Below are 22,626 nucleotides of genomic sequence, written 5' to 3' on the forward strand. Positions count from 1 at the left end.
TGGTGAACGTAGACTAAACCTATAACTTTATGCATAATACAAGACTAATGATATAATTTAACCAAATGTATTTAATTGTTACCATTGGGTCAAGACAAAATTTTAATATTTGAAAAGTGCAAGGCTTAAAATTGATCAAATTGAAGTACATATACTAAATCCACAAATTACATAAATACAGGGTTTAATAGCAGAATTTGACCATTGTTTTTTTGTAAAGGAGAAGTTAGGTCGAATAGATTTTCATGTACTCAACACAAATGTTAAATGAATGTGGAGGGTTTCTTTATAAAAAATTAATAATAATATTCTTATTCTAATTAAAAATTAGGAAGAGGATATGAAATTAAAACAAAATCAACAAAATTTCAAAAAATAATTAATTTCAGAGAAAATTCAGCTTTCACAGTTAATTACCATAATTTAGTTTCCATATTATATTCTTTACTCTCACTTTCACAAATTTAGAAAGAACAGAGTTTGCCATTTGTTTTTCTAATATTAAAGGCATTTTCCACATCCTTAGCTTACTAATCACTTCCTATCCTTATCTCTCCTTCTAAATTAACCCGTTAATGACAATCTAAACTTGTTCCCTCACTTTCTCTGTGTCTCGAATTTCCGTGGCTGTTAGTTTCTGGGTTTTGTTCCAAAACCTCGAAACATTGTGTTAATTTTGTCAAATAGAAAGAAATACAAGCAGTAGAAAATGAGAGTAGAGCGAGTAATCAGTGACGAAAATGATTCGTTTCCAGTTGGTATGCGTGTTTTGGCAGTAGACGATGATCCAACTTGCCTTTTACTGCTCGAAACCTTGCTTACTAAGTGCAAGTATAATGGTTCGTTTTTGCTTCATTTAACACAAACCTCACTTTTGTTTGGGTTATTGGTTTTGTGTGTGTGTGTGTTTTATTTTTTCTGTTGATTATTTACAGTTATTCTGTTTGTTGGCTTGGTTTCCGTTAAAGTGAAATCTTTGTGATTTAATTCATTGTAAAAATCAAAACAAAGATATCATTTTTCCGGTTCTCTTCGATTCTGTAGATAGGCATTAGACTCGGGGTTTTTTTTTTTTTTAAATGAGGTTCTATTCTTGATTTGGTGACTTCGTGTTATTTAGTCTCCCATAACTCGTACATCTGGATAATGTTTCAATTTTGGATTCTGTTTCCTCGAATCCTAATTCAATCTTTTTATTTTGCTATTTTTCATTTATTGATTCGGTTGACAGTATGTATGGGTTTTAAATCTTTGAAAATGTTAGTGTGAAAATTCTGTAATTTGCAGTTACCACCACAAGTCAGGCTATCACAGCATTGAAGATGTTGAGAGAAAACAAGAACAAGTTTGATTTGGTTATCAGCGATGTCCATATGCCCGACATGGATGGTTTTAAGTTGCTTGAGCTTGTGGGACTTGAGATGGACCTGCCTGTCATAAGTAAGCTAGTAATTATACTCTTTGGGCTTCTTTTACATTCTTTATGCATTTTTTTATCAAGTGTTTACTATTTGAAACTAAATGCTTATTCATAATTCCAAAATTTGAAGGTTTTGCATAACATATGATCAATTACCTTTTTTTAACCTTAGCTAATTAAAAGTCCTTATAGTGCTGACAATTCATGAAGTTGCTAATTAAAATTGGATCTTTGTTTTAACTAATAGTATGATAAAATGCCTTCAGTGTTGTCTGCAAATGGTGATACCAAGCTTGTGATGGAAGGGATTACTCATGGGGCTTGTGATTATTTGTTGAAACCTGTTCGAATTGAGGAGCTACAAAATATATGGCAACATGTAATCAGGAGAAAGAAATTTGATAGGAAAGACCGGGATGGTTCTGGCAGCCAAGACAAGCCTTATATTGACAGCAGTGAGGCTGCAGGGTTAGGAAATGTTGATCACAATGGGAAGTTCAACAAGAAGAGGAAGGACCAGAATGAAGATGAAGATGAGGAGCGTGATGAGAATGGACATGATAATGAGGATTTGTCAACCCAAAAGAAACCTCGTGTTGTTTGGTCAGTGGAGTTGCATCGCAAATTTGTTGCAGCAGTTAATCAACTGGGCATTGAGAGTATGTTCTTAACTATTACTATTGTTGTTTGTTGACTCCCATGTCGATCCATCATTTTAAATTTCTAGCAACCATTATTATTATTATTATTATTATTATGATTTGAGATGATATTCTTCATCTGCTTGAATCCCTGAATTCTCACATTCTACTCCTAACATTTATTATTCATGTTTCACCAATCAATGCCAATGCTTGGGTTAAAGATTCCTTTTGGGGAAGATTCAGTTCTAGGTCCTCTGGTTTATTGTTTCATCTCACGGGAATTTACTTATGCATGGAGCTTTTATCAACTTCTTATGTGATTGTAATGCAGAGGCTGTACCTAAAAAGATCCTAGAATTGATGAATGTTGAAAATCTTACCAGAGAAAATGTTGCCAGTCATCTCCAGGCACTATTTCTTAACTTAACTTAGTTACTGTGATCCAAAACATACCAGGAACCTAACTAGTTCCTTTTTTGTGGTTGCAGAAATTTAGGCTTTACCTGAAAAGAATCAGCTGTGTGGCAAACCAGCAAGCCAATATGGCGGCAGCCTTAGGCAGTGTAGATTCTACCCATTTGCGGATGGGGACTATGAATGGACTTGGGAATTTCCATACATTGGCTGGACCTGATCAGATTCACAATGCAGCCTTTAGATCTTTCCAACATAGTGGTGTGCTCAGAAGATTGAACACACCTGCTGGGGTAGGTATCAGTGGACTTCCTTCTTCAGGATTGGTTCAATTAAGTCCGGTTCAAAACTTGGGAAATACCAGTACCTATCAGAGAAAGTTGCAATCTTTTGTAATTCCTGGTAACCATAATGCTAACATTCTACAAGGGATGCCAATGTCATTAGAATTTTATCAACTGCAAAATAACAGGGCAGCTAGCCATGTTGGACAGTTTCCATCTGTCGATAATACAACTGTTTTGCCCGTTTCCTCCATTTCTGGCAGTTTAATAGATGCAGGCTGCTCCAATAGTCCTCTTCTTGGTGTTACTAGCAACTCCTTGTTGTTAGAGGGAAGCTCTCAGCTGCCTACTTTGCATGCTAGTAATTTGCGAGACAGTGTTTCTGGCTTCCCCAACAGGAGCACCTTGTCCGACTTTACTTCCATAGCTCCTGCTTCCAATCAATTACATGGTTCAAAAGCAGATATACAAGACCAAGCATTCCCAATCAGCTGTAATGCGGGGAAAATAATCAGTAGTGCTCCTCAAGACTGGAATGCCCCAAAGAAAGATGCCCCTTACCAATCAAATGTTCCAAGTTGTTCAATAAACTCTTTACGGGCTGTTAATGGTGATATGGCTCAGTTGGGCCAATGCTTGGATCAAAATAACCCAATTTTCAACAGAAACGTGGGTTTTGATTTTGTTGATCCCTTATCCATCAAGTGTAGTGAAGGTGAAAACTTAGCTATGGAACCATCAGTTATTGAAAAGGAAGGGTATCTTATGGTCCAACCTAGCCGACAGGGAATTTACATTCCTGATAATGAAGGTGAAAACTTTGCTATGGAACCATCGGTCATTGAAAAGGAAGGGTATCTTATAGTCCAACCTAGGCGACAGGGAAGTTATATTCCTGGTAATCTTGGCTCATTGGAAGATCTGGCTAGTGCAATGACGAAACAGGTAAGCATAATCACATCTATTTCTTGTGGTAATTTCTTCTTTAGCTGAAGCTTGAATTATATTTTCATAGTTTTGGCCATCAAAATTAGCCAGTACTAAAGATACTCAAGGCTATGAACCTTATGAACCTCTCCAATTTTACTGAGATGGTATTAGGACTTACTAGCATTCATGTATCGATGGACATTCATTTTACACTAACATTATACATTGGTGAATGAGTAGAAAAGATCTCTTCTAATGAAATGTTTCTTAAATCGAGAGTTGATCTTTTCCTTAAACTCATCATCAATCCTTCCTGTAATATCAGGATGTTTATTAACGTCTATACTATTAGCTTTATAGTTACTCCAAATGTCTGTCATGGTTTTAACAGTTTCATTTATTCCACCCTATCATTTTATTACATGGTTTCCTGATAAATTCTCTCATTTTTTAAATTTAGAAAGGAAGTTCTTGGTCTTCATCTTTTAGCAGTTTTAAGTAAATCTCTTGTTATTTTCTGTTGAATATTGGTCATCAATAACAATATCTGCGTCAAAGATGCATATACGATTTTGACCATTTAAGTATAAAATTGGGGTATTATCTTTGTTTCTGATGCAGGACCATGATAAAGGGAAACCAACAGATGGTGATTTTGGATACAATGATTATTCTCTCAGAACGTGCATTTGAGATTAGAATGTAGACGCACTAACAGCGAAAGAAGTATCTGCATTGCATTGCCTTTCTCTTGATAGTTTTGCTTCATGTAACTGATGACTAATCTATCTGTTATCTTATTTCCTCCTTTTATCAGCCTTGTCGTTGTTCTTTTCTTCATTATTCCTTGCAACTTTTTGCAGTTTTTTTTTGTGTAATGATATAGCCCAGTTTTTCTAGCTCAGACAAGTTCCAACTTCTGCGGCAAAGGCCTGTCCAATGTTGTTCAATGAATAAATATTAATTGCTTATTTCCCCAAATATGCATATTATGGAAGATTTATAAGGTTTGCTTTGTATTAGTACAAGCTTTACTTCATAATTAAAGATTAAAATCGGATTCTTCAATTAGGACCAAATTTGCTAGTTGAAGAAATGAGTGAACTTTATTTCTTAGAAACAACAATAGCATTCGAAATATCATTCTCAGGACATAGTGAAGTAAGTAAATTATCACCCGTTATGCACTTCCCCTTTTAAACAAAGAAAGATGGTATAAAATTATTGTGGGATAAAAGTCGGAAATTATTGCATATTGGTGAGGAAGTAGTGAGAGAAAGCATTGAGGGATTGAGGAAGTAACCCAATCCTCATATCGATGCCTCTGGAATCGATGGGATTCTGCATAAAATAAGCAACTTGTGGAATTGGAGAAAGCAATGGAGACACATAGGCTGCTTCTCCGTGAAAAAAATCAATCTTGTGGAATGGCATCCTAGTCCAATCAGAGACAAGGGTGAGCTCATTCAGTGGAAGGAGAGTGCCCTGAGGCCCATCTAACGCCTGGTTATATGCAATCACATAGTCGTTGCTAATCGAACGCTTGGCTTCTTTTATCTTGTCTACGATATCTTCATGGCTTCCTGCCTCCAGTTCTTCAGCTGTTAAGGCAGCAGAGGCTAATACATAAGCGTTGCCACTGAAGCCTTCTGGCAGTGGGGGCACCGTCTTCTTCCTTATGTCCACAGCAAATTGCAAGCATACCTTTGATCCTTTCATCACTCCTAATGCCTTGGTTCTTGCCTGGAGTCCCAAAAACCAAAAAACACTAGTTCATTATGGTATAAGTGCACATTACCTGTGTAAATAGCATATGATCATCTGCATAAAATTGAACCATCAAATTATTGTGCGTACATGATTTAGTTTTTGTTATCAAAACATAAAATTCTTCCTGTGGGTGCGCTCATTCTAGTTTTGTCTCTATAGCCTCATGGAGGATTGAAAATTTTACACTCAATATTATGATGATTTATATAGCATTAAAAACTAGGAAAGACCGATCCGCTGAAAACTGAAATAGGTAGTTAAGAAATTAATTTACCTTCCATAAGTGAGCAGCAAGCAGCTCAAAGGATGAACATGAAAAGCTGCCACTCCTCTCACCAAAGACCTTGCTTTTTAAGCTTTCTATCATTGCACCACTGAGATGGAATGTCTTGAGAACAAGATTAGAGTTCCCCACATCAGGGAGTTTTCCGGATCCAAACTTCGTATCTGGACCACAAGTTTGACCACTCATAGCCTGTTTTATCAACTGGTATAGGTGATCTATGGCTACAGCCCTTGTGGCCGAGCTCCCACTTTCAGGCAACTTTGTAATCCCCGGATTTTCCACTAACAATACCCCCCTCTCATGCACAGGTTTGTAAAGCTCGGTGCCTCTCTTTTGTTTCAAAATAGCAGAATTAGAAGCCCATGCATGGAGAAAATCATAGGTGGCTGGTCCATCAAACAAAGAGTGGCTTGAACCAATACCGATTGAATAGCCTCCACACCCGAACTCGGTAACCTACATCATGTAACAAGTTGTCCAGTCTGCTAAGTCCTTCAATATAATGCTATATAGCTTGATGAATGGAACCTAACTTATCAATAGGGGGAGGAAATAATTAAAATCCGTCGAGGCAGGACATCAGGGAATTTCATCTCAAGATTTTTGTTATCAGTTAAAAATGGGTCGAAACATGTATATATATATATAAACTCACCTGAGCAACAACTAATGGCATCTCCGAGAAGTTGCCATGAAAATCAGGCTTGTAAGCCAGATGCTCGAAGAATTCATTGTATTGAGAAAGATCTCCAAGTTCAATGATCTTAGCACTGGTAACTGCCTCCACTAGAACTGCACCATCATTGCTGCACCAAAGGTTAAGTTTACCATCACTCGGGTTCAAGCTCAACCTACCTGCAGCTGGATACCAAATCGAAAGAGTCTCTTCCAACCCAGATTTTAAGCAACTAAAAATTGAATCCAGAGACAGGTTCTGGTATGCAGCAGAAGATTTGTAAAAGAAAACCACGTACATTAGCAGTGGACACTGCCTGTCCAAATTAGACAGATGGACCGTTTGTGTTGGATTCAAGGACTTTGGGAGTACGGAAACTGTCTTAGTAACCCGAACAGTTGGATAATTCTCATCATGTTGGGTGGCCATGGATGTTTCTTTTGTTGTTGTGAGAAACAGAAGAGAATGACAATGTACATTTATAAAGAGAAGAGCTTAGATTCCTAGGAGCCAACCTATATCTCTTTATGGATTTATTTTATGTTGTTTTTTATGAGATGGGGAATGGTTTGTAGTGCTTGCCTTATATTAAACTAATGCTTTGCATGGTACTGTGTTTGTTCTTTTGTACATATAAACGCCGACTGTATTATCTGGCTCGCACTCCCAAGGGATTGATGCTGACCTACTATACCTATTATATATATATATACACTCCGAACTCTTGTAAAAACATCAAATGATGGGCCCTGAATGTCTATAAGATGAACCCTTCGTTACCTAGCTAGAATGTAATGAGTAAATTAGGGTTTCTTGGGTTATCATTTTCATTAAACACAAGTATTTAAAGAGACGAAGAAAAGAACAGGTAAGTTAATACATTATGTATGTTGTGTTTTGGAATTGTTAACTGTTATCACCATTAATGTGTAATGATAAGTGAATGATTGAGAGCAAATAACCGATTAACCATTTTACGCATGAAGAAGAGCGTGGAAAGCAAAATGCAGCAGGAAATCCCTACATTTCAATGAGCTTTTGTTCGGTAGCATAGTTAAATAATAACGGGATTCTATACACACTTGGACAATAATATATATACTAGTAAAATCAAAGTTAAAAAGAAAAGTAGAGCAGTTGATTGGAGAGAAAGAAAGGTAGTAGATGGAAAAACAGGTTGGCATGTCATGAGAGGTGTGGGGGTGTTGCTGTTGTAAGAAATAAGAATAGCAAATATATATCAAATTAAGCATGCGTATATATGAACCCCTGACTTGTGTCTATTTGTCTCCACTTTCCCAGCACTTTGCCTCATTTCCAGCTTTCTTTATTTTCTCCCCCCATCCACCCTTTTCATGATTTCTTTCCGCTAGAATCTCTGTCACTGTGGATTCAGCCTTAAAATGGAATTAAATATTTCTTGCTTCCAGCTTAAATAGATATGTTGTCTACAAATGACCAGTGCTTTACTGAATGCTTGCTACTGTATTGGTTGTGATGGACTTCCAATTTAAGTTAATACTGTCCTCTTCTACTCTTATATATATTAATTAATGTATCATTTGTACTCAACTTTAGGCCGCATACTATATATATTATGTTCATTGGTTTGCTTCAAAGATTAATTAGTGAACTGAAGATTTGTTGAAAGGCCAAACATGTAAAAAGGCAAAATAGTATTAACTTATTAGCACTGCTTTAAGCAACAGAAACCTCACTTTTGTTTCCTTGGCACCTAATTTTTATTAGGTTAAACTAGTCACTAAATTTTACAATTTCCCCGTTCGGATATCTTTGCAATATATATATAATTAATCTTTAAAAAATAAGTGAGTGACCAAAATAAAAAGCTTATTAAATTTGGGTGACTAAAATGAGCGTACAATAACATTGAATTAACAGGTGACCAAAATGAAAGCTTAATAAAGTTGGGTAGCTAAAATGAAAACGGCTGTTAACTGTAATACCCAATTTACAATTTTTTTATGTTCGTACTGGAAGTTGAATGATCAAGTATGTTGTTTACCCTTTTTAGTAAAGTTAATTTGCTTCTTCTTCGAAGATATGCAGAAGTGGCCAACATGCGATCTTCTCAAGTATAGGATTTAGATTGATTGAAGTTAGACTTTTCAATCTATAGAGGCAAAAATTAAAAAAGTACATACCAGAAAACGTGGGATTGTGTTTGATTGTGTTTTATTATATGAATCTTGTATTATAATCCTAACAGATTAATTAAGTGACAGATGAACAAACGAGGATGCTTCTGTTGTGTCTTGTTTGTATTTCAATTGTCGGATTCGTTTTAAATTTTTATTTTTATCCCCAAAAAAAATGAACATTTAGATTTGATTTAGAACTGACAAATGCCTGCAAAAAAAATCCTTTGAATAGTACGCCATCTAACAGTTACTTCCGGTTTCACTGTGCTTTGCCGCAGTCTGTGGATTGCATGGCGATTTACTTCTCTGTTCTTTTTGTATCCAGGCCCGAATCTTAATCCACGATTTAGATGCTATCTTAAAGGAGGATCAGACCCTGTTAAATCCATGTCAATTTCTTATACAGTAGCAGCTTTCTGCGGCTCAGAAATACGAGGATAGGGCTCTGCGGGTGGATGAATCCAAGATGTGTCCCCACAAACTTACTTCCGTAAGTTCTTGGGAAAACCAAGAAATCTGTTAATTAAATACCCGACTCCTGATCTCTCTTGCTATAATTCTCCATTTCCACTAGATCTTATATGTCCAAGACCCTTCAAAGAGAATGATGTTACCTTATTGTAATGCAGAGACAACTATAATCGATCTGCATCATCGCTGCAAAATTTTCTTCTAATGCTGCATAATGATAATTTTAGTCATCCCTCATCAGCAAAAGCAAAATAGGGAAAGAGAAGTGACCACACAACCATTCACCACTACTCTTTAACCAACACCAATAAAGCACGTAAATTCGATTATGACGTGTGATAAATAATGAACAAGAAATAACCACCCTAAAATTTTATGCTGGAAGGAACTGCAGCTTACCGGTTATATCTAGTAGAAGGGATCCCTATAGACATTTCATTTAAACATATCTGCAACCTTGTCTCCCTTCTCTTGTTCTCATCCTAAGACCAAAATCAAGGATGAGAGCAAATAGTTAAGTAGGGAATCATTTGCAAGCAGCATCTAATTTGAATGTTCATACAACAGCTAACAACCAGACATAGCATTGGACAATATGCTTGTTTTTCATAGATTTAATTTCGAAACAGGGAGTTAATGCCACAAGAATAGGATAGCATAGGAGTATGCAACTTTTATGTATTCTAGTTCTTAAAAATCAAGAGGCAAAATCCTTTTCAAGATTGCTCAAAGAACCCCGTCACTCATAGCTATAGAGAGATGATAAACAGGTTTGTTATGCCCACACTAAAACAGATTATATAGTTTTTCGAAAGGATCCCCAAAACAGAATTTCTCTTTTCCAGAGACTAAGCACAAATTAACACAAACGAGGAAATAGATGAAGAGGATATCTCAAGTGAGATGCCAATGGTTCAAATTATTATTGAAACACTAACTGCATAATTTATACATGACTTTCAACTAGAACTAGAATAGAAAACCAGTTAAGGTTTCAGTTACAATGCAAGCAAAGGAGATAAGCTCACAACTAAATTAACAATCATTTTTGCCAATGTATACAATGAAAATTATAAAGTCTCACACTCAAGTAGTCTACATTCATCAACCTTTTCCCAATTATTATTTCTTCTTTCTAATTAGTAGTCTGTCCACTTTCGACCCCTAGGCCATACAGTACACCTGCATATTTCTCAGTGGAGCCATTGAAAAAGTTATCTCTCAACTTCCTAAACGTGCACGATGTGAGCAAACTATCCGAGCCAGCTTGATGACACACACCAACTCTTTCCACTTCCAACAACTCAGCAAGCTTGTTCAAACCACCATGCAGGCTATTGCAAAACTTCATCATATGCTTGATATCGTACAACATGGGAAAATACATATTGATCAAATCAAAGAATCCCGCTTGATTATCGGGCAAACTCCTGCAAGTCAATAGCTTTAGCAAATACCCAAAGTCATATCCACTATGAAAAGTTACCCAATGCACACCATCATTCAGCACAATCCCGGAAGACATCAGAAGCTCGCCGAACCGCTTCACGTCGATACCCTTCTCATTGTTCTTCTTAAAATCAATCCCGCACTGGCGCAACAACTCAATGGAATCACTAGCAAAGATATCTTCGCTTATATTGAACTCGCAGAAATTGAATTGCCAAATGCAAGAGCTGTCAGTTCCACAAGTGGGAAGGTTGCCATTCTCATCCGAGAAAGTGAGCCCTAATTGGATCAACTTCAACATATCCACGTTATCTTTCAAAGTTTGGTAGTTATAATCACTGATATTCTTGAAAGAACCAACAGGACGTAGAACTACACCCGGGAACTCAGTATCCATAGCTACATAATTATAGGTATCAACAATTTCACGGATCAAAGCAAACTCTTCTTCTAGATTATCGTTCCAAACTTCTCGAATATGAACTGAATCACCTTTGGGCAAAACCGACATTTCCAGTAGACCAAATAAAAGACAAGCACATCCAAATTCCAAACCTTAAAAATTGAAGCTCCGAGTTGAGTTCCGAAAACGGTCGCGTTTAGATGCTGGAAGCAGATCTGAATACAAGGAAAAAAGAAACAGATTTAGAACTTTAACCTACGGGTGTTGGTAACAAACCCTAGAACCCAAAAAGAAAGCGAGGAAGGAAACGAGATCTAACCTTGAAATTATGAAATCGGGCCTTGTAAGTAACAGATCTAGAGGTTGTGAACACGGTGAGTCGAGAAATTTCGGTCAACGAGTAAAGGGAAAAGAGGAAAACGCGGACGAGGCTTAGAGCCCTTTTACGACTGGGGTGTCATCTTAAAGGCAAGGAAGGAAGGAAGGAAGGACAGGGATGTACAAAGGGAAAGGGATGGACAATGTCAAAAACGACGGCGTTGTAACTTGAAACTCATTGATACGACATCGTTCTGAGGTTGCCTTTTCCAGTCTTAAAAGACCTGCTAAAATAGGAAATATTTTATTCCCGCATGATGGATGATGAGAGAGAACATTGTATTTGTAGTGATATTTAGATATTGGAGTTAGGACTGTACTAGAAAATAGCATATATCCTACCACGTCAGTGTCCAAACAATAACAAACCTGATGTTTTATTATTATTATTATTATTTTGTAGCAGATTGCTTCTATAATGAATTGACTCCCTAAATATTCCTTTTTATTTACAGTTTGTCTCTGTCAGTACTGTTAAAAAGAATATTTTTGTAAGCAAATAAATTTACATTTTTTTTATCTTAAAACCAATCAATATTGGTATCGTGAATAACGTGTGGTTTTAGAGATTGACAAGCCAAAAATGTGTTCCAAGTCCCTTTACAAGAGCTCACAATGTTAGTAAGCTGAGTGGACTGGACCAGATGTTTAGGTGATTGGTTAATGGTGGAATTAAGGTGACCTGTATGGGGCTCAATTATTTTATCAAATACTGGCTGAAATTCATTGCATGTTCACTTGCGTCTCTTTCTATTAGACAGTTAAAAGGAGTTATGTATTATTGATGTGCATTATTAAAGCCATACAATACATGCAATTATTTATTCCATTTCTATTTCTATTTCTATTTTTCTATTTCCTGGGCCAATTAGCAAATCGTAAATTGGTTGGACAAAAAAATAACTATAGAAATCAAAAATTTGGTAGGAATGAGTATTCAATTGAGTCGAATCGAGTTAATCGAGATGATAAATTTTATTTTTTTAAGTAAACTCAATTTAATCAATTTATATAAAATTCGAATTGAGTCAAATTGAATATATTTATTCAAGACCGCATGCATTGTTGTTCAAAACAAAGGGGTCCAATAATCCGTATTTCAGACACGGTTTATTTGAAAAGGTAAGACGGATTGCTTTGTAACAGACAAAACAGAACCGTGTGAAACTTCGACTAATTCTCTTGTATGTTTCTATATATAGATTTAGGAACTAAAGACGCCATTTTAACTCAAGTTTAATTGCTGTCTTATTTGGTTGATAACAAATGCAAGGTTACTCAATCACATGCTTGTATCCATCAAATGCCTCAAGAAATAATGTAGCTTCCTGCTAGCAGAAATTGATACATTTTGTTCTTTTTTTTTCCTTCCCAAGGTGAAGGTTTGCGATAATTCAGTTAGTTTTATTTTGAAGTTACTGTATTTTCAGCAATTACCAACCCTTTCATATGCATACATTAGAATTGAGTCTTGCAGATATCATGCATTACTTGAGGAACACACTGAAGCAATGCAATTACAATTACTGGGCAAGGATTGCTAGAACACCAAAATAAAGGTTGTTCACTACTCTGAGACCCTAAAATATAGTTAACAACAAATCCAAGCTCTTAAAGAGAGACTTGGCGGATGTATAGAATCCTCATAAACTTATTTTTACCTGCACCAGTAAGATTTCTTACCTTTACAACTCTGAATAACAGTCCAATGCCGAAATGTGGTCAACCAATTTATATTTCATGTTTCATAATTCATAGAGACTGCTACAAATCATAGAGGAACCTAAACAGAAATCTTATGAACCTCGTGCAGAAAAAAACTAGAAAGCAGAGATCAGATTTTTATAAGCAAACCTCATTCTATTTCTGCACAATGGATTTGACATTTCCCAACCACTGGATCAATTCAATCCTATCCTTATTCATCATATACTCGTGCAGGAAAACACAGAGTTCATTATTTACTCCCCTTTCTTCCAAGTAATCATCAAGTGTCCTCTGAAGCTTCCTATTCTTTTTCCTGAAACAACGACAAAACTCCAAAACAAAATATCACTGTAGAGTTTGCCAATTAACATTAGGAAGTAGAAACTGTACTAAACAAGCTTGCAAGCTGTGCCTCATAACATACCTCCTCAAATCACGTCCCATGTAAGGGTTAATAATAGTCTTATCGCGATTTAGCAAGTAAACTTTCTGGATTTCTAATTGATCAGGCCAAGCTGAGTACAAAAATTCCATATCAGGATAACCTTGACCTTTGGAAATATCAACAAGCAAGCTAATGCGAAGAACCACATTCTCCCAGTGCTATCTTCTCCAGGCTTAGGAACAAAAACAACCGTCAAACATGGTTACTTCAATTTTAATTTCTTCATATTCTCCGTATTTTCCCCTCATTGTCATCCACATCTCTCCCGGTCGGTCTCGGACCGTAAAGGAATTGAAACTCGTAGCAGGCTACATAAATTGTGTAGAAAATAATTGAAATGAAATTTGGGAATAAATCGTTTTGATAGAAATAAATAGTTACCTGATGGGGAGGAGCGTAGTCCAGCTGGTTCTCGATCTCATTGCTTAGGATTCTGATGATTTTGGCTGTGAAAGGCGATTTGTGGGTTTGGGAGGTTGCGTAGGGATTAAATTGGAGTAGAGAAGATGCAGATGCGATTCGTGATTGGCTGCCATTAGTTAGGGTTTTCGAAGCAGCAGAGACAAATGCTCTTTGAGCTGTTCGAATGAAGCGAGCCGTTTTTATTTTGACTGTTGGCGACTTCAGTTTCCCGAATCAATGCAATGGGGTTTTAGCTTTTAAGATTAGGGTTTAAAAGATTAAACGAATCAGGAAAAGCAAAGTTAAATTTTGGTGGAAAATAGTAGTAATAAAAGGAGAACAAAATTATAATATGTTGAATTTCTTTTTCGTTTTCTTTTTAATCTTTACCAAATTCCAAACCCTTAAAATTTTAAGCTCCGAGTTGAGCTCAGGAAACGGTCGCGTTTAGATGCTGGAAGCAGATCTGAAAACAAAGAAAAAAAAATCAGATTTTGAACTTTCAGCCATGGGTGTTGGTAACAAACCCTAGAACCCAAAAAGAAAGCGAGGAAGGAAACGAGAATTTTGAAATGATGAAATCGGGCCTTGTAAGTAGCAGGTCTAGAGGTTGGGAACACAGTGAGTCAACAGATTTCGGTCAACGAGTTTGGGGAAAAGAGGGAGTGAAGGAAAACGCAGACGGGGTGGCATATACGGCTGCTTGCTTGCTTATATGGGTGGGCGTCAACGTTGTGGTAATGAAAATTTGAAGTTATATTGACGATTGTCTCAAAAGATTGGAGGGGGAAATATTGCTCCATCCAGAAGCAATGGTAGAGAGTGGCGAGCTTGAGGATAGACATTGAACTAGTGTATTGTAGAGGTAAACCATGTGGTGAAGGTACAGTATGGATATATATATATTGAGGTATGCGTGAGCTACATGATGTGATGGTGTTGGGTTGTTGATGAAGCGGCAGCAAAGCTACAGATTTGAATGATTGGAGAAGAAGGCCAGTTCTTCATTGCTTTTGACAAGTGCTTTTCAAAAGTGCTTTTGAGACATTTGAGTGTTTGACATTGCTGTCAAAAAATACTTTTGAAGTATAAAATGTCCATTTTAGACATGAGATTATAAAGTAACAAATATGTATTTAAATAATGTTCAAATTAGTTAATATTATTATATTTTAGCAAAAATATAAAAAATAATTTATTATAACTTATTGTTAATATTTTAATATATAATATTAATTTTAAATATTTCTAAGTAATTAATATCAATTATTTATAAAATTTAATTAGAATATATAAACTATATTTAAATATTAAATATTTGTAATTAGATATTGACAAGATTGTATTATTATAAAAATATATTTTATTTTTAATTAATTAAACACCTATCAATTTCGTTCCAACTGTCATTGTATTGTAATGTTATAATGTTTTTGTTCTAATATATGACAATGCACATTGTTTGTCATATTTTTGTTCCAATTTAATGCACACTACTATTTTAGTGTAATGTTTGCCAATAATTGTTTCAAAATGGTATGAACTTTGGACCAAAAGAAAAAAAAGTTATATAAACAACAATTCAATAGAAAGCCGACAAAATTAATTGAAGTTGGTTCAATTCGGTTAATTATTTTAACAGAAAAAAGCTCAATTCAACTCAGATGTTGAACGTATTTTGAATAGACCAACAAAATCAGCATTGCCTACATACCAACAAAAGAGCCATAACAGTTGCAATAACCCTGCATCAATCATTTCGAGTGTATTTAAGCTTGATAGGCATTAGTAACACATCCACAACAAGCATTCAAGAACACTACAGGACTTGAAAAGAAACCAAACAAAATGAAAATGACACCTTATCCATAAGACAAAATGGAGCTGCTATTGAAGCAATTAAACAATGGAGGATATTAACTCCAAACACCAATTACAACGTTGTAAAGATTACTGCAGCCAATTTACATATACAAATAAGCGAAAAATAAGCAAAAAAGGATTGGTCACTAAAATCAACCTCACCTCTGCCCATTCACAAATTGTTTCTGGGGAAGCTTCTGTGTATTGTAATCTGCTATTGATGCATACCCTATGGCATGGTTATACTCAGGAATTGCAATAACCTAATAAAACATTAAAAAGAGTTCAGAATTTATGAGACAATTGCAGTAAGCTGACAACAAATTGAACAGCATTGCCTACAAATTGAACAGCATTGCCTACATACCAAATATTTTTAATATTTTCAACTTAAACTTTAGTTTTTAAGTATATGATGGGAGAGAGACATCAAGGTCGAAGGCTCAGGTGTTTGCCACCTGTGCCAAGGTATATGTTTTAGTGCTTGCTATTTCTCCTTGTACAAATTGCATAACAATGTGTCAACTTTTTCAAACTGATGTGGACCAGAAAAAAATATAGCCAGCCTAGCTAAATATATACACTTGGAGCTTGATCCAACCTATATATACATGTGACTTGGATTCTAACACCATCTATCGAATCTGATCTTCCCCAAATATCTGAAATATGGTTGGTTTCCAAGATTCAAAATTACAGAGACAGATTATATAGAAGGTTTAAAATTACATAAACCAAACCACACCAATTTAACTTTACTGGGAAGATATGAAATGAGAACATTTCATTTCAACTACTCTACTATTGTATTCAGTCTTTGACTAGTTTAAGAGTAAAGACATCTTAAAAGCTTTAGGTAGATAAACAGGCAACAAGAACCCAAACAGATTGAAGCACCAAAACCCCATATTAGCCAAAGCCAGCACTCTTCCCACGTAAACTCTCTTACCAGATCCCGCATACTCGTTATCCACCTTTGTAAACTCACACCTCAACCAGTCTACTAGGCTAAAAATCCTCGTATTGTAAACCATAACATGCACGTCAATTGAATATTGCTAGAGTGCAGTTCAGTAAGAGAAGTCGGTTATTATTTTTCATCTCTTACCAGCAAAAGCAGTATAAAGAAGGAATCCGTCCTAGAACGACTAGTACCGTGAACAAAATGCTTTGATGCATACCAGCTTTTCCTCCATTGATGATTTCTAGATCGAATAACATCAAGACGAGCAACAACAAATGCTTGAACACAGTTTAAGAATCTTCAAATGCAAACGGATCCCATTTTTTTTTCCTCTCAGAAACCACCAGATTAGACAAATTTTAATAAAGATATTCAACTAAAAGTCGAGTTGTTCTCATTCTCTTTGGTTATTGATTATTGGGGAAGTTCAACAAACAAAGGAGAGCAAAATAAGACAATGTGAACATAGAAGATTGAAACAAGAAAATAAACCATAGTTGAAATCATTTGTCTCAAGAAATACCAGCAAATCAACAGCAAATCAACAGCTTCAAAATATAAAACAGAATAAGAAATATAAAAGAAACTCTCACCTGCTGCGGAAGAGGAACAAAGAACAGAAAATAAAGCTTTGAAAGCTGAAAATGGGGAAAAGAAATTGGGTTTCACCAGCAGAGGGGAAAGAAGGAGCCAGCAGAGGGGAAAAACGTTTGGGGGAGAAGACAGGGGTATTTGGTCAATTTTCACCGAAAAGCAATTACAGCAGAAGAAAAGGAGATTTTTTTAGCTTCTCCATCTAGGGAGAAGCACTTTTTTGATGGAGAAATTGGATGAGAAAAGGAAGCCGTTCTTTGCTGCTTTTAAGAGAAAAGCACTTTTGGGTGGAAAAGCACTTCTCAAACGGGATAAAGAACGGGGCCGAAGTAAGCAACTTAAGGGATACATTTTGGGCCCGGACGAACAACCTTTTATTTTCCATTGCAGATGCCCAAGAAAGGAATTTCTTCTTATAAACCTTGGGCCTTGAATATGGCAAGAAATAATTGGACTGTCGTACACACTAGTGGGCTTTTATTTCAAAAATAACAGGGAGTATTATAATTATTGGGAAGTAGTAAAAGAGAATCAGGGTTGGCTGGGGGTTGCCTATGCCAACGCCACATGGGCTTTTTTGAGTCGATCCAATGTCAGAGAATAAATGCGGCTACTTTCCCAAAGTCCAATCCCCTGTTATATATATTTGTATACGTTTACAGCAGGGGGTGGAGTGAGAACTGAGCCCACAGTAAGCCTCTTTTGATGATATCAAACGAACGGCACCAGATGAGATGACAGCAGCTCTCCCATTGCATCCTTTTACACACTATCAATACCCCTTTGCACGTTTTCCCATTTCTCTTTTATTATAAACCCGTAACAAATTTTCACTAAACGCACGATGGCTTCCCTTATAAGCCTTCCCTTACCCACTTCACTTTTATCGTTTTCCTAATTTATTTTTTATTACAATGCGTCGATTGAGTACTTTTTTTCAAAAATCCCCTGATTGTTACCATCTTTTAATATACCACTATTTTAATAGATTTTTTAACTTTATTAATGATGTTTTACGAGGTTTGATAATTTAATTTAATTTTTAATACTTAAAAGATTAATTAACTTCATTTGTACTACATAAGTGCAAAATTTTAAAATATATAGAAACTTTTAAATATTAATTACTTTTTAAGGGTTTTTAATAAAAAAACTACATGAGGAAATGTAGGGAAGTATTTTTTTTAAATGCTCTTTTATTTTGAATTCCATTTTAACTAATTTGATTTTTATTGTTTTTTAGTGTTTTTATGATTAGGTTGATATCACTTTTATTTATAATATCAAACTCATAAAGAATTATATGAGTATAAAATTTAACTTATTTGATATTTTTACTAATTTGAAAATCTTGATTGAGTCCGTGTCACCCTCAATCGGGTCACTAACTCGGTTAAGAAGTTAAATGAGTGTCTTTTCGTAGTTAAAATAAGTAAAATTATTTAAGAGTATTTTATTACTTTCACTTAAAAAGTCAATAGAAATATGTATATAATGGGATTTGAATCTACATCAATTACATTAGTTAAATATTTAATTTACCATTAAACTAAAACTTTATTTTGATATTTTTATACATTGCAATTTTATGATGTACACTTTATTGCCTCCATTAGTTGCATATTTGTACTTATCATTATTTAAACTATTGACTGAGTTGATGTCACCAACTCGATTAGGAAGTTACGAAATTTTTTCTATAATTTTATTATTTTAGAGTATTTTAGTCTTTTAACTTTAAAAATCCATAAAAAAACATACACATGATGTGATTTGAATCCACATAAATTTATTATCTTTACTAGTTGTGTATATGAATAATATATTTGATTAAATTGATGACAAAAATTATCTCGATATGAACTCAAGATTGATGACATCATAATATTTTATTTTTTATTCTAATATCATTTATATAATGTGTTACTATTAATTAATATTTTTAAAGAGATATTTATATTTTAAATTTGTGATTTTGTTATGAAAAATTTCCAAATTTTAATAATATTTTAGTATTTTAAGTCATGACAGCGAGGAAAAAGAAGTATACTAGTATAGATGTACTTAAAAAGTAAAACCGATCCAACATAAAAAGTAGGCACTCAGACAGCCGTTAACGCTATCCAAAACACCCCCTTTGCTTTTACGGTGTTTTAATTATATTTTCACTGTAATAATTTTCTTTCTGACATATGCAGATGTAGTTATAAATAAACAAACCGAAAAAAGTAAATATATAATTTCTCTATTTTTGAGCTCTGAAAAAAAGTGAATAAATTATTAATAAAAACTAAAATAAATAAAACAGAGTGGAATGATTACGAAGAATTAGCCCTTCTTCTTCCTCTTGTTGAATTCCACTTCTCTCAAAGCCAAAGCTCTGTTCTCTTTTTCTTTTGCAAATGTGAAGCTTGTTTTTTTCTTTTGCAATAAAGAAAAAGAAAAATGGCCAAGTGTCACAGAAACGACATCGGATCCATAGCCCTCGATCGCCCTTCCACCGCCACCAGTAGTACCGGAAACAACTTCAGATTATGGACGGCCTTCACCGGCGCCGCATTCCGAAGAAAAATCTTCGACGCAGTAAGCTGTGGAGCAAGTTCCCGCCACCGCCACCAGCTCATGCAAGAAATGCTCAACGACACTGGCTCTCAGTCTCAACCTCCGCCACCCACCACCACAATGAAGTCGGTGTTGAAAGAGTTCAATGATCCGAAAAAGGCGGACAAAGTAGTAAAGAAACCCAACAGCAATGGCAAGTCGGAGAAGCTAGCCGATCTCTTGAACTTGGTTGAAACTGAAACTGCTGCTGAGACTAAGAGGAAAGTGGAAGCTTTGGAGGAATTGAAGCGCGTGGTTAAGGAGTTGCAAGTGGAAGACAAAGAGAGAAACGTACAAGCTGCGTGTAGAGTCAGGTCTCTTACTAAAGAAGACTCAGAAGCCAGAATGACTTTGGCCATGCTCGGAACCATTCCGCCTTTGGTTGCAATGCTTGATTTTCAAGATTCTGATTCACAGATCGCTGCTCTCTATGCCTTGCTTAATCTAGGAATCGGAAATGACGCGTAAGTTTCCTAAATTTGCCATTTTTCTTTTTAAAAAAGTTATTTTCTGAGTTTAATAACAAGCCCTTTTCTAATGTTTTTAATCTTAATCTAGAATTTTTGTTGGTGTTTTGATGGGTTTCTTGCCAATGTTGGGTTTTTTTTTTTTAATAAAGAGAGAAAATAAAAAAGCCTGAAATGATTGAAGGGAATTTGGTCGGACAAGTCATTTTCCATGTTTTTGCTTGCATGCCCTGTTATTTTCTTGAAACAGATCCGGATTTGTAGAATAATGCATTTAAATTGTCTTTAATCTGATTAATTTCCTTTTTCTGGGTACAGCTTTGCTTGTTTGATTTTGTTACTTAAAATATAATTCTTTTATAAAAACCCTGTTGCAGGAACAAAGCAGCCATTGTCAAAGCAGGGGCTGTGCATAAGATGCTAAAGCTACTTGAATCCCCAAACGAGCCAAACCAAGCAGTTTCAGATGCGGTAGTCGCAAATTTCCTTGGCTTGAGCGCCTTGGATTCAAATAAGCCTATCATTGGCTCTTCAGGGGCTATCCCTTTCCTGGTAAAATCCCTCAAGATTTTGGACACAAACAGCAGGTCTCAAGCCAGACATGATGCTCTTCGAGCTCTTTATAATCTATCCATCTCCCCATCAAACATATCCTTCATCTCGGAAGCTGATTTGATACCTTTTCTGCTGAATGCCTTGGGGGACATGGAAGTCAGTGAAAGGATTCTTTCCATTTTGAGCAATGTAGTATCCACTCCAGAAGGTAGAAAAGGCATTAGTATTGCACCAGAAGCATTCCCGATTTTGGTGGACGTGTTGAATTGGACCGATTCGCCAGGGTGTCAAGAGAAGGCATCGTATATTCTTATGGTAATGGCACATAAAGCATATGGAGATAGACAGGCCATGATCGAAGCTGGCATTGTTTCATCATTGCTTGAGCTAACACTTTTGGGTAGTACATTGGCTCAGAAGAGAGCTTCTAGGATCTTGGAGGTCCTGAGAGTTGACAAAGGGAAGCGAGTTTCAGAAAACTTCGGTGGGAACATGAATGCAGCTGTCTCGGCTCCAATTTGCGGCTCTTCATCATCGTCTTCAACAAATCTGAACGGAAAGGAGTGCTTGGTGGAAGAAGCAGGCATGATGAGCGAGGAGAAGAAAGCTGTTAAACAGTTGGTCCAACAGAGTTTGCAAAACAATATGAGGAGAATTGTGAATAGGGCCAATTTGCCACAAGATTTTGTTCCATCAGAGCATTTCAAGTCACTCACAGCAAGCACGACTTCAAAGAGCTTACCCTTTTGACCCCAAAAAAATGAATTACCTACCACCTTCAGCAATTTGCAGTGAATGGAGAGTGAAGAATTAGAAGCCTGTAGCTTTAGTCTTGTTTCCACACACCCATTGTTCCTTTTTTTCTTTTTTTTTTCCTTTTACTTTTAGTTTTTTTTGTAGCTTTTGTCAATGTATGATATCGCCGTTGTCAATATTCCATCATAACCTTTGTAGAAACCGTTTCTTTCTTTTGGGTTGAGTTTAAAAAAATAACTCCCAAATCCATGGTGTGTGGGAAATGTGATCGATCTGATGTGATGAGCTCTGCTAGCATTAAATTTAATAAAAACACACCTTTGGGGATCCGAATAGTGAAAGAAGCATGAAGTCATGAATGGTCTGAATGACGAAATATGATCCAAGTGATCCTTGGTTGTCAGTGGTATGGCATGCAAAAAAGGAGAAAATCTAAAGGTTGATTTAGTCAAGTTGGATTAATGGTGTAGCCAACTCAGTCCCTACCTCCCTATAATCAAGGTCAAATCGTCACTTTCAACCCCTTCAAAGGTACAGCTTTGTCCAAAGCCTTGGCCCTACGCCTTTAATCTCCCCATTTATTTATTTATTTCATCTCACGCACCACCTGTGCTGTTAAGCAAAGAGGTGTCGGTCATTTTCTCCTGTACGTAAAACAAAGGACCATTCTTTGCAATTTCCATCTGGGAATCTGTTCACCTTTGTCAACATTTCTTTTTTTTTTAATTAAATTCTAACTCTGACCATATTTCATCGGGAATCTCTAGATTTACAGAGTCGAATTCAAGCTATTTTTGCATCTGTGATGGGAAACATTTCTATAATTTATCTTCTGCATTGACATTGTTTACAGAGCCATATTATATTTTTTGACTTCTAATCTATTCTCAAGTTAAGATCAAGAGAAGGGTTAATAAATAAATGGGAACACAAGGAAGAAGAATCTGATTTGTTAGGCTGAAATAATAAATAAATTATTTGCATT

The 22,626-nt window shown here is 35.7% G+C and overlaps 4 protein-coding genes, 1 long non-coding RNA gene and 1 pseudogene across 5 annotated transcripts; 2 read left to right on the forward strand and 4 right to left on the reverse strand.

The window, feature by feature from the left end:
* Nucleotides 1-469: 469 nt before the first annotated feature.
* Nucleotides 470-4,673, forward strand: LOC105768958 (two-component response regulator ARR12). The gene is made up of 6 exons (XM_012589267.2): nt 470-839; nt 1,288-1,440; nt 1,687-2,079; nt 2,396-2,472; nt 2,553-3,707; nt 4,314-4,673. Exons 1-6 carry the CDS (start codon nt 710-712, stop codon nt 4,383-4,385), a joined length of 1,980 nt encoding a protein of 659 aa, XP_012444721.1. The 5' UTR covers nt 470-709; the 3' UTR covers nt 4,386-4,673.
* Nucleotides 4,674-4,682: 9 nt separating this feature from the next.
* On the reverse strand, nt 4,683-6,853 carry LOC105768959 (brassinosteroid-related acyltransferase 1). Its single transcript, XM_012589268.2, has 3 exons — nt 6,404-6,853; nt 5,737-6,204; nt 4,683-5,435 (listed from the first exon to the last, which is right to left on the reverse strand). Exons 1-3 carry the CDS (start codon nt 6,851-6,853, stop codon nt 4,938-4,940), a joined length of 1,416 nt encoding a protein of 471 aa, XP_012444722.1. The 3' UTR covers nt 4,683-4,937.
* A 3,103-nt stretch (nt 6,854-9,956) lies between these two features.
* On the reverse strand, nt 9,957-11,500 carry LOC105768961 (probable CCR4-associated factor 1 homolog 7). The gene is made up of 2 exons (XM_012589269.2): nt 11,229-11,500; nt 9,957-11,124 (listed from the first exon to the last, which is right to left on the reverse strand). The coding sequence occupies exon 2, from the start codon at nt 11,015-11,017 to the stop codon at nt 10,193-10,195; it is 825 nt and encodes a 274-aa protein (XP_012444723.1). The 5' UTR covers nt 11,018-11,124; nt 11,229-11,500; the 3' UTR covers nt 9,957-10,192.
* A 1,210-nt stretch (nt 11,501-12,710) lies between these two features.
* Nucleotides 12,711-14,075, reverse strand: LOC105766755 (uncharacterized protein At2g39795, mitochondrial-like; annotated as a pseudogene).
* A 1,502-nt stretch (nt 14,076-15,577) lies between these two features.
* LOC105765811 (uncharacterized) lies at nt 15,578-17,581 on the reverse strand. The gene is made up of 2 exons (XR_008195978.1): nt 17,262-17,581; nt 15,578-15,967 (listed from the first exon to the last, which is right to left on the reverse strand). It is a non-coding gene; the product is annotated as an uncharacterized LOC105765811 (long non-coding RNA).
* A 1,944-nt stretch (nt 17,582-19,525) lies between these two features.
* LOC105769794 (U-box domain-containing protein 45) lies at nt 19,526-21,970 on the forward strand. The gene is made up of 2 exons (XM_012590666.2): nt 19,526-20,327; nt 20,708-21,970. The coding sequence occupies exons 1-2, from the start codon at nt 19,708-19,710 to the stop codon at nt 21,633-21,635; spliced, it is 1,548 nt and encodes a 515-aa protein (XP_012446120.1). The 5' UTR covers nt 19,526-19,707; the 3' UTR covers nt 21,636-21,970.
* The last annotated feature ends 656 nt before the right edge of the window (nt 21,971-22,626 follow it).

This window comes from Gossypium raimondii, chromosome 5 (genome assembly GCF_025698545.1).
Source record: "Gossypium raimondii isolate GPD5lz chromosome 5, ASM2569854v1, whole genome shotgun sequence".
Classification (NCBI taxonomy): domain Eukaryota; kingdom Viridiplantae; phylum Streptophyta; class Magnoliopsida; order Malvales; family Malvaceae; genus Gossypium; species Gossypium raimondii.